Source organism: Solanum lycopersicum, chromosome 1 (assembly GCF_036512215.1).
Source record: "Solanum lycopersicum chromosome 1, SLM_r2.1".
Taxonomy (NCBI): Eukaryota; Viridiplantae; Streptophyta; class Magnoliopsida; order Solanales; family Solanaceae; genus Solanum; species Solanum lycopersicum.
In genome coordinates, this window is record NC_090800.1 from 77675865 (window position 1) to 77688956 (window position 13092).

The 13092-nt window shown below is 34.8% G+C and overlaps 1 protein-coding gene across 1 annotated transcript; it reads left to right on the forward strand.

Moving 5' to 3' along the window:
* The first annotated feature begins 1201 nt into the window (after positions 1 to 1201).
* On the forward strand, positions 1202 to 12718 carry LOC101267843 (protein gar2). The gene is made up of 9 exons (XM_004229568.5): positions 1202 to 1695; positions 3929 to 4029; positions 4118 to 4463; positions 6548 to 7426; positions 7517 to 7574; positions 7909 to 7970; positions 8070 to 8176; positions 8257 to 8344; positions 11581 to 12718. Exons 1-9 carry the CDS (start codon positions 1561 to 1563, stop codon positions 11896 to 11898), a joined length of 2094 nt encoding a protein of 697 aa, XP_004229616.1. The 5' UTR covers positions 1202 to 1560; the 3' UTR covers positions 11899 to 12718.
* Positions 12719 to 13092: the final 374 nt, after the last annotated feature.

Genomic DNA, 13092 nt, shown 5'->3' on the forward strand with positions numbered 1-13092 from the left:
TATATAAACTTTGTTATAACATACAAATATAAATTTTATGTTTGCTATATATGATTGCTCTTTCTATAAATTATATAGCTCTATCATTTGCATAAACACAACCTCACAATATTCTTCACAATTTTAAAGTATCTCGAGTTTTTATTTTTAATAAAAACCATGTGTTGCATCAGTTTCAAGATTTAAACTTTATAACATTATGTACCATTCATAAATTTGTCATGCACTATTTTAAAAATTATTAATTAATTTTCTTTTTAATATTTAAAATTAAGAAACTTTAAAATATATATTATTTTAAAAGAATTAATAATTAAGGAGTCTTGAAATATATGATAAAAGAAAAAATAAATTTCAAAAATGAAGAAATGCTAAAATATATAATAAGAAAAAAACATATGATACAAGTTTTAAAGTTTTCTCTAATCAATGTAATTACAAGGCATGTTGGTAGATACACGTAAAGGCCAACCTACGCTACCGAGAATAGTGCTCGTGTACCCGCTAATTTTAAATTTTTTTATATATATATATAAATTGATAGAAATTATAATATAATTAATGGTTCATCTATAAAATACATAAAAAAATCCTTTTGCTATTGGTATAAATTAGGAATATCATCTTTGAGATTAGGGTTCTAATCCAACTAAAGCCTTTTAATATTATTTTTATTTTAGTTTAGATAATGCTTTTACACATACTTAAATATTTGTTTAATTTAGCTAAGTTTTATTTTACTTGTTTTTAGATAGAATATGCGTTGTGAGATCAAAGCGCGCGTATACTAAACTAGTATATTAGGTTAGAATCACTTGGTGATTGATGAGATCTACTGTTGCATAAATATAACATTAAACGATTTTAAGAATTTAACTGTAATCTTAACTTATTTTTGTTATATCAGCTTCAACGTTAAAACTAACATTTAAAAAATTAATTTTTTCTTTAACATAAAAAATAAAATAAATATTTTTTGAAACTTTAGAATACCTTATCATTGCTATAACTTAAGTTTTTTTGAGATAAATATTTTGTGATAAGCATTTTGTACGTACGAAATAAATTTTTGTGAAATAATAGCCTATGACTCATATGAATAATTCAAATCGCGCGAGATAAAATCATTTGTCAGACTCGACTTAGAAAATAGTGAAAAAATTTCAGAATATTTTTTACCTTTTTGCGGTAGAATAATAATATAGGTCACTGGTCTCGTGATACATAGGGTTAGAAGTCATTTTAACACTACATTACGAGTTCCTTCCCCAAAAGGTTTTGGGGTTTCTCGTTTTTCCCCTTTTCGTCTCCGCCATGAATTGATTTCCCGGAAAAAATCCCAGCTAATCAGTGGATAGCATTTTCCTCGATTCATATCATTGGATCTTCTCAATCTACAATCACTTCTCAGTATAACTTTGAAGTTTTTAGGGTTTTTGATGCGAATTCTTATTTGAGAAATCAAAGAGAATTTTTGGAATAATCGGTACGTTTTTGTTTGTTGAATCGTGTTAGAGAATCATCATCTAGGAAATCGAATTAGGAATTTTTGGTTGAATAATGGGGAGTGGAGATAGAGAAGATGATCGGACATTTAGGGTTAATTTCACCGCTGAAGGATTTGCGAAGCTCCGGGAACGAGTTAATGAGAAACTCAAGGAGTTCATGGGTGACTACACGGATGATACTCTTGTGGTATGGTTTTCTTTCTAGGGCTTGGAACAACAATATTGGATTACGGAACATATTGTTGAATTTTTTTGGATGCAAGGTGTTGTTGTAGTGAAGGATAGTGCGAGTATAATTTTGATGTAGTATTGAGTTTAAATGGATTGATTTCGGTGTTTGCTTCACCAGCATTTACCTTTTAGACTCTGTGTTTAAGAATTTCACAAACGTGATTTTTGAGTTTGTGCAAGTTCCTTTTGTTGTTACTGCTTCCATAATCTAATTGGATTGCGGAATATGTTGTTAAAAAAGTTTGAAATAAGCTTCAAAGTTGTTATTGCCATCAGTATGGATTACATATATAATTGTGTATTAGTATAGTCGTTTCAATCTATTGAAGAATTTATTTCTACAACGAGGAGGGCTTGCAATCCTTGAGTTTTTTTAATCATTGAGTTGCTTTTGGATAAAGTTTTGTGCAATTATAGTATCCAAGTTGCAGTGAAATTTACCTCTTATCTTACGTGACATTGTTATGAACTCTCTACTAGTGGAACATATAAGTTTTAAAATTCCAATTTGTATCTTTTTTGGTTCTGGATCCGAGAGAGGCCTTGAAAAGAATGACATTCTTATATCAGTATTTACAGCATAATGATGTTTTATTGGACAAGAGTTTTTCTATTGGTCACAAAAAATGCTCCTGAAAAAGCTAGGATATAGGTCTTATGCAGGGAATTCCCTAGTTCTGTGCTCAGTGTGCAGTAAACACACAAAAAACATTCATATTTATTTCAAATTGTTTGAAGCTCCCATCATTTGTTCTTCCTGATTAGCTCTGTTTTTGTTGTTTGTGGACTAATGTCCTTATTTGCTTATATAAAAAGAATTCATCATTTCATTGTTTTGAAGGATTCAATCCACTTAAGAAGTTCGCTGACGCTCACAACTGTGTATAGCTATTTTGGGGAAAGAGATTTATGTCAAGTGAAGCACCTTAAAGCTGCCTACTTATTCATAACATTAAAAACTTTAGGGAGGTTATCACATTTTTTTGGGGGGCTCCCACCTTGTGTCCAATACCTGGTACCCGCATTAGGGTGCACCACATCTGTTTGTGGCGAGGTTATCACACATTACCTTAAGATTGAAGATGAGAGTTGACTTTATTTTATATTATAAATTTGTTAGTAAGTTTGGCAACATGGATGCAATAGGTCATTTAAACTGTATAGTGCACCATTCTGGTGGTGCAAGGTACGTTACACATCTTATGTTTCGTATATGCAACACAGATCTATTATTTTAGGGATAAGGGAGAAGCTGCCTATTCTATGAATCTTTATATGTTGTTGATAGTGATCAGCATTGTCTTATCGAAATTGCCTCGTAAAAAGGTTCGCTCATTCTCTAATATTCAAGTTTATATGCTCAAATAGATTTGATTTGTATCTTCCTCATTTTGATTAATGGGTTTAAATAAGCAGTTCATGAAATTCTTAGTGGACATAGTTACCTGGTACTTGTGTGGGTGTACGTCGAATTAGTGCGTGCAAGCTTGGTTGAACACCATTTTTTTAAAAATAGCTTACAAAATACATAGACGGTAAAAATGGATATAAACTCTCTATTATTTTTCTACTTTAGACAAACTCTTAGTTGCTAATGCAAAAGTTCCAGTTTTATGTTATGTTTCTCAAGGGGCTTGTATCAAGTGTATGTTGTCTCATGCTGAGCCTGCGCCATTTTCAACGTCCTTGGAAGCCATGGTTGACATTATGCGGAGCTTCTGGTTCTTTTTCTAGAACCAGAACTCTCTGCTATATTCCGATTTAGAACTTTAAGCTTTCATTATGTTAAAGCATCATTTTGATGTAATGTCAAGTTGTTAACTTGCAAGAATTGTCATGTGACATATCAAATTTATTCATGTACTATGTTATTGGAATTTGTTGTTATTCTAAATTTGGGGACAATTAATGTTGATGTATCTCATAGTCATGAATGTGAAGGATCCCACTGTTCATTCGTTTAGATCCATGTATTTGCTTCTGCACAAGATATTTGATCATCCTCACTCTTTGGTTTATTATATTGTTTTGTGCATCTTTGGAGCCTCATTTTAGTTGTATCAGGTTATCTTATTACATCAGACTTCGAGTCTAGTTATTACAGATACTTCTTGATGTGGCGTTCATTATGGGTGTGTCAGTTTTCTCCTGAAAGTTTACGATGCTAATTTTTTGCTGTGCACCTGCAGGAATATGTCATAGTCTTGTTAAAAAATGGTAGGCGTAAAGAAGAAGCAAGAAATGAATTGAATGTTTTTCTTGGAGAAGACAGTGTCTCCTTTGTTGATTGGTAAAATAACAGCCATATTTCGCTTAACAGTATGTGTTCTGAGCTAAGTATTTATTTTACTATTCTGATTCTTGGTAATGCTATTTAGGCTATGGGATCACCTGGGATCAAATATAGATCTGTATGTGCAACGAAAGGATTATGATACAGGAGGGACAAAAACGAAACCTGCTATTGCAGAGCAGCCTGCAAAGAATGATATGCACCACCAGGACACTGTTGCTGATAAAGAGAAATTAAATAAATCTAAAAGCCGTACTCGAAGGGAGTGGAAAGGGCTTGTTAGCGATGGACACCCTTCTCTACGTAGTTCTTTGGCCGAAAACATTCCCGAGGAGGAAGCTCATCGAAAAGTTGGTCATGCAAAGCGATCCCTATCCCCTCAGCCAGAACATGTGAGAAAAAGAAGCAGACCTGAAGAAAAGCCAAAAAAGGTTTCTAGAATCTCTATGCGTTGCTTGTTTCGAGAATCAAAAGAATGCTACTGAGTTCTCATAATGTCATGACGGATAATTTCGTAATTGAATAATTTGAAACTTGTCATGTTTTTAAGCTGAATGTCGTGCTGATTTTTTACTTTTTGATTATTTCCGCTCCAAAGTTGCATGCCTGTTCTGACTCTTTCATTTAGCTAGCTCCTATGTAACTCATATTGTGGACAACCATTGTTAGATCTTTTACTTGTCTGTCTGGGAATAACTATACATATAGTCATGTTAGCAAGACACTAAGTAAAAGTTTGTGGCTTTTTCTGTTTCGATATTTGGGCTCAGAAATGCTGTCTTTCCTCATTATGGATGGTGGAGAAGAAGGCGTTTGTACTTGAATAGAAGCTTGGGGTTCCATTTCCTACTGTATTTATTGATGCGAAGTAAGAAGTTGCCTTTTACTTTATGGAGAGCAGAAAATTCAGTTAAGACCCACCTATCCACGTGGTTTATGGAGTGATTGGTTTATTGAGCTGGTTTTGCTGTTCTATATTTGTCATGCTAATTCGGTCTTGGCTTCCATGGAGAAATCAGTCTGTCCCTTCATTTGTTTGACTGTTTCTCGATTGTAACTGAAGGTGATAATGGGGGTGATTAAATTTTCTATGGATTTAATGTAAGTTGGTATAGATAGTGGGTATCTTGAGTTTTATTTGCAAAATTATTTTTGATATCACATACCGTTTGATGCACATAAATTCTTGAAAGCCCTTAAGTCCGAAACTTTTCCACCCATTGATCGCTCCAGAGAAACATTCCAGATTGTTGTATTTTTACAGGTTTTGAAATGTATATAGTTTATCGTAACATCTTGCCTGGTTGTGTATTTCGTTGATCCATGGTTGATAATGCCATTTGCATAATCACTCTTCTCTAATCACTCAAGTGCATGACCTAGTGGTCAATGAAGCGAGTGTAAACCTTGGAGACCATGATTTAAATCTAAGCAGAGACAAAAGCCATCAAGTGAGCTCTTCCCATATGTCTAACCTTGGTAGGCATAGTTACTTGGTACATGCGCGGGAGGGAGGTAGCAAGTACCTGGTGGAATAATGAGGTTTGCACAAGTTGGCCCGGAGACCACCATAATAAAAAATTCTCTTTACTTCACTTTTCCCATTTGTTTTAACAAAGTTTTAAGTTCACTTGTGTGAAGCTTTACATGACTTAGTCGTTGTTGACAATACTGATGTAGGTTACAAACAATAACTAACTTGTGTCCTTGCAATTTTTATTAATTGTTTCTGATGATTGGGCTGTATAAAGGTTTGTTGGCAGCATCATTAGGGTAAAAGCTTCATTTCTAATTATTTTCGTGTCATGGTTTGTATTTAGAATGCCATATCGATTAGATCATGTCTCCCTTCCTCTGTGTGTGGGCTGGATTTGGAGTGTTTTTCTGCAATCAGTTTCTCTTGTTTCTAGTATTATTTATCTTATACTTTTACCCTCCATGATATTTTCTTCACTTTGGTGGGTTGTCTTCCTTCAGAAATTCATGTTGGTTGAATTCCAATGCCAATTAGAACAAAGTTTAAAATGAATTACCCTGTGATTTGCTTTGGTTGTATCCCACGCTACTGTCTTTTGAAAATTTCAGGAATTTTGTTGATTTTTAGTGAGTTGGTACTTTTTACTTATTGTGGTTAGTTAGTAGCCTTTCCAATGTTATTGTATTCACAGTGCTAACAATACTTCTTTTCAAAATCCTTATCTTGCTGTTCGTAGACAGACTCTATCATATGATACCATGTAATACATGGTTATGCATTATTTTTGCTCTTTTTTTTTGTATCCGTCTGTGGCCCGCTCCTTTGGATTACTTTTTTGAACAAGGATTGAGTAAAATAACTAGGGATTGCAAGAGGAATTGCATACAAACTGATTTCAGTTCAGTACTAGAGTACTTCTATATAACATCTAATTCATGAAAGCAAGAGAAAATATGATTCAAGTTATCCTTTTGGTTTTGTATTCCAAATTACTACTTCACGTCATCAGCTTTTGATTAATTTGCTTGCTTTTGATAGAGGGAAAGCAGTAGTCAAACAACAGTTGCTGCTACTCGGAGGTTGCTGCAATTTGCAGTAAGAGATGCCGTGGCTACTAATAGGACATCCAGTTCCACTCTAGCTCCCTCACCTTCACTAAAGCGTCTTCGCTCTGTGGTCTCTACATCTGTGGAGGACTCATCCCTTCCAGAACGCCCACAGAGGATACGGTCGGTTGCAAGAGCACCAACTGCCTTGGCCACTGCTATTAGAGCTGTTGCAGAAGCTGCAAAAGATGTAACAAAAGTTAGATCGTCAGGTAATGTGTTTGATAGGCTGGGTCGTGCTGGAGATGTTCCTGATCATTCAATCCCTTCACTGGATGAATCCAGGCAAGCTGTTGCTGAAGATGTACAAGATCAATCTTTTGCTGATGCAAGCGAGGCGTACTCAACTTACCTTCACAGAAGTGATTATAGTGGAAAGCATATTGGGAAATCTATGTTGCATGATGATGCTGTGGTTGTTTATGATTCAGCATCGGATGATGAGGCTAATCGTGGTAGCAGTGCTGTGAATAGAAGGGCTTTTGATGCCTCTAGATCTGGTGCACCTGTTAAAAACATAGGTGAGAATCTGCTTATAGTCGAGCATGGCATTGCTTACAATGTGGATGATATTTTGGACAAGTCACAGAAGGACCAGGCTCAACCTACATTTGCTCCTGGTGCTCCTCACCAGCCAATGAATATCCCGTTAAGTGTGAATACCTGGAAATCACCTCAGTATCAGGATGCAAGACAGTCATTTGAGATAGAGAATCGGAGATCTGCCCAAAGCAGTGAAGGCTTGGCCGAGAAATCTGATATAATGTTGACAAAAGAGAGCACTAATCCTATTGCAGTTACTAACGGAATTGTATGATATCTATACACTGTTATGATCTCATTATGTGCTAAAATCTTTGTAGTCTCCAGAAAATACTTAAATGAATATGTTCTTTGTTAGGTCAAACCATATGTGGAGACGCAGAAGGAGTCTCAGAAGACAGGTTTTCTTAATCACGGTGAGTTTGATCTTCCCTAGTTGCATGTGCTTCTACTTTCTAGGCATGATAAAAGCACTTCGAAACTACTTCTAGATAAATAGTAAGATTAATTTGTTATAAGATTAGTTTGTTAAGGTAATATTAGGATTAAGGTTAGGCTTTATTGCTTTCGTTATGCTTTGTCTGAGATAATCTTAACTTGTGAGGCAAATTATTGGTCTAATCACTGGTTTAATATGTGTAGTACTCCCAGTATGCTATTCCCTAGTTACCTTCTTTGTTTCTTTATCTTATATCTAGGTACCTTCTTTGTTTCTTTATCTTATATCTAGGTCATTTTCTGGTATATTAGGTTTGTATTCTACTGGTGCACCTACAGAAGATGCTGATTCACGAACCATCTTTGTTAACAATGTAAGTTCTGTCAACTAACTATTGGTCTGATTTGCCAGGTATATTCTTTGTCGCTCAATTGTTTAAAAACATTTAATTTGTCTTCATTGTTGGTGTCAGGTTCATTTTGCTGCTACAAAGGATAGCCTTTCTCGGCACTTTAATAAATTTGGAGAAGTGCTTAAAGTGGTAATCCTGACTGATGCTGGAACTGGGCAACCCAAAGGGTCAGTTACTATTTTCATCACCTTTTATTAATCTTTTGTTTGATATTCTTCAGTGCTAATCTCTAAATACATAACGACAGGTCAGCTTATGTAGAGTTCATGAGAAAAGGATCTGCAGAGAATGCTTTATCTCTTGATGGAACATCATTCATGTCACGCATTCTGAAGGTATGTTCTAAAAAGCAGATGATATTATTTGTCATAAGTTGGTGTGTGGATTTTGTCTTGACTGCTATATGATGTCATAAGTTGGTGAAGGTACTTTTTGGGGGGTTTGTTATTGTTTTGTCCTTTAACACTCTCCCTTTTGAGTCTTCCGAGTTAGTTTTTCAGCTACAAGTTAACTGATTTTCTGAGTGATGATCTGCTGTTTTAGTTTTAATTGGATGGGTTTGAAAGTGGACTCTCTCCTACATGTTTAAAGTAAAATAGAGATAAGAGGTTTGATCAGTTCCTTGCAGTTTCAATTTACTGTTGACTGCTTAAAGTCAACATATCAACCTCTCTATCTCATACAAGGTAGGGGTAAGGTCCGGGCGAACTGCTTCCACTCTATCCTCCGCAGATGCTGCTGCTGCTGAAAGCCAACATTTATGATAGTACATTCTCAAACCTTCTGCAAGAGGCTACAAGATGTTAATGCTCTAGAATGTTTGAAGCCCTCGTCTCAATTAAAAGCGCACGTTTTCAAAATTAGCAACTCGCAACAAAGGAGAGTTTTGTGACAATGTAGGAAACATCACATATTCGTGTTACTTAGTGGTCAAGTGCAGTATGAATATATGCAGAAGCATTCCATCGTGGCATATAGCTCATGCAATCACTTTTCAGCGCCAAGCATTTGATGGAAGTACGACTAAGAAGTTTGTTTGCAGTATATATAAAAAATGCTTACTGGACTGCAGGAAGTTTATGAGTACACCTTAACTATTTTGCTGGTACTTGCTACCTCCCCTTAGCTCAAGTATTGGGTATGCAAGGTAACTCTGCTACCAAGGCCTAGGCGGATCGGGATAAATTACTTCATGTATGTTGTCTCTGTTGGAATTTGAACCCTGGATGCTTGCACCAACTTCATTGACCACTAATCTACACCCTTGGGTGCATAGCTTTCATCCCTGTTTTAGTTGGGATGAGTATAGGAGTGTCAAAGTGGTATGGAGACCTAGGTTTTACTTGGTCACTTTTATGGGAGCCCCTCAATTTCTTGTTGTATTATGGTGTTTGCAATTGTAGCAAAAAAATGTGTTAGATTTTAGAGAAGTTAATCATCCAAATAATATATTGTTAACATGGAAAACAGTTCGGGAAATAGAACCCCCCAAAAGGAACTACTTCGGCAGGACTTGCATTACTCAAATTTTATGTGGAATTTACTGCAACCTTCTATGTAATGATGATTACTAAGTGGGATAGATAAGTGGAATTTCTGGAGAAAACTAATAAGTTAACATGGAAAACATTTTGGGAAATAGAACCCCCCAAAAGGAACTACTTTGTGCAGGACTTGCACGTCTCAAATTTTATGTTGGATTTACTGCAATTTTCTATGTAATGATGAGTACTAACTAGGGAAAGGTAAGTGGGAACTCTGGAAAAGACAAATAGTGGGCTTAGCTGCATAAGGGTTTCTTAAACATACACGGTAAGATCATTGTTATAAGTTTTTTCTTTTTTTTTTGAGGGGGGGGGGAGGGGGGGTGATAGTAGGTGATTGGTTTAGGTTGAGTAGGGCTGTCTCTTCATTTTTCCAATTTTTGGTGTAAGCTCAGGATTCCATTTGGATGAATCGTTTCCAAATCCCAAGGTTGAATAAATTGAGAATTCTTTAATGTTTACTTTTCACATGGAAGAGATTTAGAATCTATGTAATCAGGATTTAGAGTTGATACAAGTCAAAATCCCTTATAAGTATTCAAGTGCTTTTGTGTGTTATGAACGTCTACATGCATAAAGATAGTGGGTGTGCAGATGTATGAACTACAGTTACAGTGATGAACTGAATCCTCTGTGAGGTAAAAATTGTATTACAGATTGAATCCACAAGATTTACCAATCCAAAACACTAGTATATTGTGTTTTTTTTCAGTTTTAAAAAAACACAATATACTAGTGATTTCAATTAGTAAATCTTGTGGATTCAATCTGTTGTCCCTTGCTAAAATCATCCCTTAACTATGACTCAAATTTAATGTACATCCTTGTATTATCCTAGGGAGCAAAAAACATCCTTATACTATCCCAAAAAAAAACAAGAATCATCCTTTTGTCTATTTTTGTTATGAAATTGATTGAACCAATTAAAAAAAAATATTTTTTTAATTTGGTCATGTCTTTAGCCACGATGAGAAAGATCCAAGTTACCTAATAAGAATATGGATAGGAAATGAATGTGTCATTCTCAGAATTTAAATTGTGTGTTGTTAGTTTATATATTTTTTGCATCATCAAGTAAATTGACTTGCAATTAATACATAAGTCTTGAAATATTTATATAGTAGGTTCTGATGGTAAGAAAGATTATGTTAAAAAATTCATTTTAAAAATATTATGCCTAATTATTTAGAGATTTTCTTCAATAAAATATTTAGTACGTATATGTTATATACGATGTACAGAAATGCTGGAAATTTAGTGAACTACATAGGCGTTTGGTTATGAAAATAAAAAAATAATTACTTCATTTGAAATTTTTGAAGTTGGAGTTGTATTTGACCATACTTTTTATAAAGAATATTTAGAATTTGAATATATTTTGTATCCCACAATATCTAAAAATTTGAAAAATCGCCCAACTTGAATGGCTTAACAATGTGTACATTTAGTCATTCTGCTTGGCACAATTTTTTGTTACATTTTTTTGTTGGTAGCATGGGTTTCTTAAAAATACTAGACGAAAGGATGAATTTTGACTTTTTGGATAGTGCAAGGATGTTTTTTGTTCACTCATTTATATAACACAAGGATGTACTTTAGGTTTAAGTCATACTTCATGAATGATTTTAGCCAAAAACTCCATATTCAGCTTTTGGGAAAGTTGTTCAGGATTCACCAAGAGTTAAATCATTAAAAAGAAAAAAAAAAGAGGTTCACTCCCATTTAGATGAGAATGCGACTGTTCAAATATTGTCTTCACCATGTGATGTGAATTATGTAACTAATTTGATTCTCCCATCCCCCATAAGTTGGGGAAGTTTGAAGAATAGAAGACTTAAAAAGAAGGCTATTCTTTCAATGATTTATGCTTCTAAAATTGTTTGCAACTGAAGTATCAAGATAAACCCCGAGTAAAAGGAAGTCTCTATTCTTTTAGCAATTTGTGCAAGGCTCTTTTTAGCATTTGTACATCTCTTTTTTGAGGGACATTTCTGCATTTAAGCACCGAGTATTGTACTTTTATACAGGTTGTGAGGAAAAGCTCTGCTACTCCTGAAGCAGCGTCTGGCACTGTATGGCCTCGTGTTGCGAGAGGTGGTCCTTTTGCCGTTTCTAGGTTTGGTCGGGTCCCTTTTCCTAGAGGCTCTCCCACTTTGTACAGGTCCCGGCTCCCAATCAGGCCTGGTGCTAGAAGTATGCAATGGAAACGAGATGCTCAGCCCACATCGACTGATAACTCTGGTTTGGCTACACCCTCGAGTAAAGCAGTTCCTTCTCCCATTCCTCGGAGTATGACATATGTACGAACAGAATCCAAGACAAATGGAAATTCTACTGCGGCTTAGTTGATTTATAGCTGTTAACTCTTTCCTGTCTCTCCGAGAATCCATCTCTTTTTAAGAAGGGTAGAAGTCCAACTTACTTGGGGCAACGTACATGATTGCTTCATCTGGTGAATCAATCTAGATGGGGAGTGAATGTAAACGTCACGTAATCATGAAAACGGAGTGTTGCCGATCTTGCTTTTATCTTATTGTTATTTCTCTAGAGTTGGGCAGAAGAGGCATTGGGTAAATGTTTTTGGATTAGATTTTTGAAGTAGTTATTATCAGATTGTTGGAGGCAGGTGACTGAAGGAGTGGTGTTAAGTTCGAGCTGGAATCTGTGAATAGGTGGAAATGGGCTGTTTATTGGATTAGTGACCTTTGAAATTTCATTCTTGATAAAGTCAAAAAAAGAGGAAAAAATTTAGAAGACAAAAAGATAAAAAGGAAAAGCAAAATCTCCATTTCATTTTACATTTCATCTTTTGGTTCAATAATATGCTTGCTAGTTGAAATGTGCATCCAGTCGGATTAGTTGATGATTTAGCATTTATTGTTATCGGAGCTTCAAAAAGAAATGGAGACACTTGAAAAGGACAATTGTACTGTTATATCGTTTTGTTATCTACTTTTGCCAAGTTTCTGTAATTTTGTATTCGAGGTAGTAATAGGACTGGTGATTTTGGATCAGCTCAAGTATATTTCGATATGCATTTTGATTTAAGCCACGTGTTGCTGTGGAGATTAAAATGCAGGTATATCATTTGTTTCCTTGACCCATATGAAATCCTTTATCCCACTTCTGACTATTTTAGTATAAAATTTGATTTTATGGGTTTAAGATTTGCTGATGGAATGATTAGCTTCAAGTATTTCCTCCATCCACTTTTACTGGTAAACTATCAAAAAGTAGATGTTCCCTTTGGTTTAACCAGATTGAAAAAATTAGTTAAAGCTAATATAGTAAAACTGTCATCTATTTACTGTATCTTCAAGGGGAAATTGTGAGACATATAACATAAGTTTAAATCATGAAACATAACACCATTTGGGAAATTGCAACTATAGATTATTTCAATGATTGAGATAATTAACATATAGGATACTTCTGTCCACAATTTATAAGACCAAAATAAGAATTCTGTCGTGAAATTTACAACAGATTAAACCATTGGAATATCAAAACCTCCTCTTACCCCAACAACATCATCTTCT

What these genes read in the sequence shown, in the direction of transcription:
- LOC101267843 (XM_004229568.5), top strand. Translation starts at nt 1,561, where the DNA reads ATGGGGAGTGGAGATAGAGAAGATGATCGGACATTTAGGGTTAATTTC. An exon ending in TTGCAGTTACTAACGGAATT is followed by an intron (nt 7,427 to 7,516) that starts GTATGATATCTA and finishes GTTCTTTGTTAG; the next exon opens with GTCAAACCATATGTGGAGAC. An exon ending in GACAGGTTTTCTTAATCACG is followed by an intron (nt 7,575 to 7,908) that starts GTGAGTTTGATC and finishes CTGGTATATTAG; the next exon opens with GTTTGTATTCTACTGGTGCA.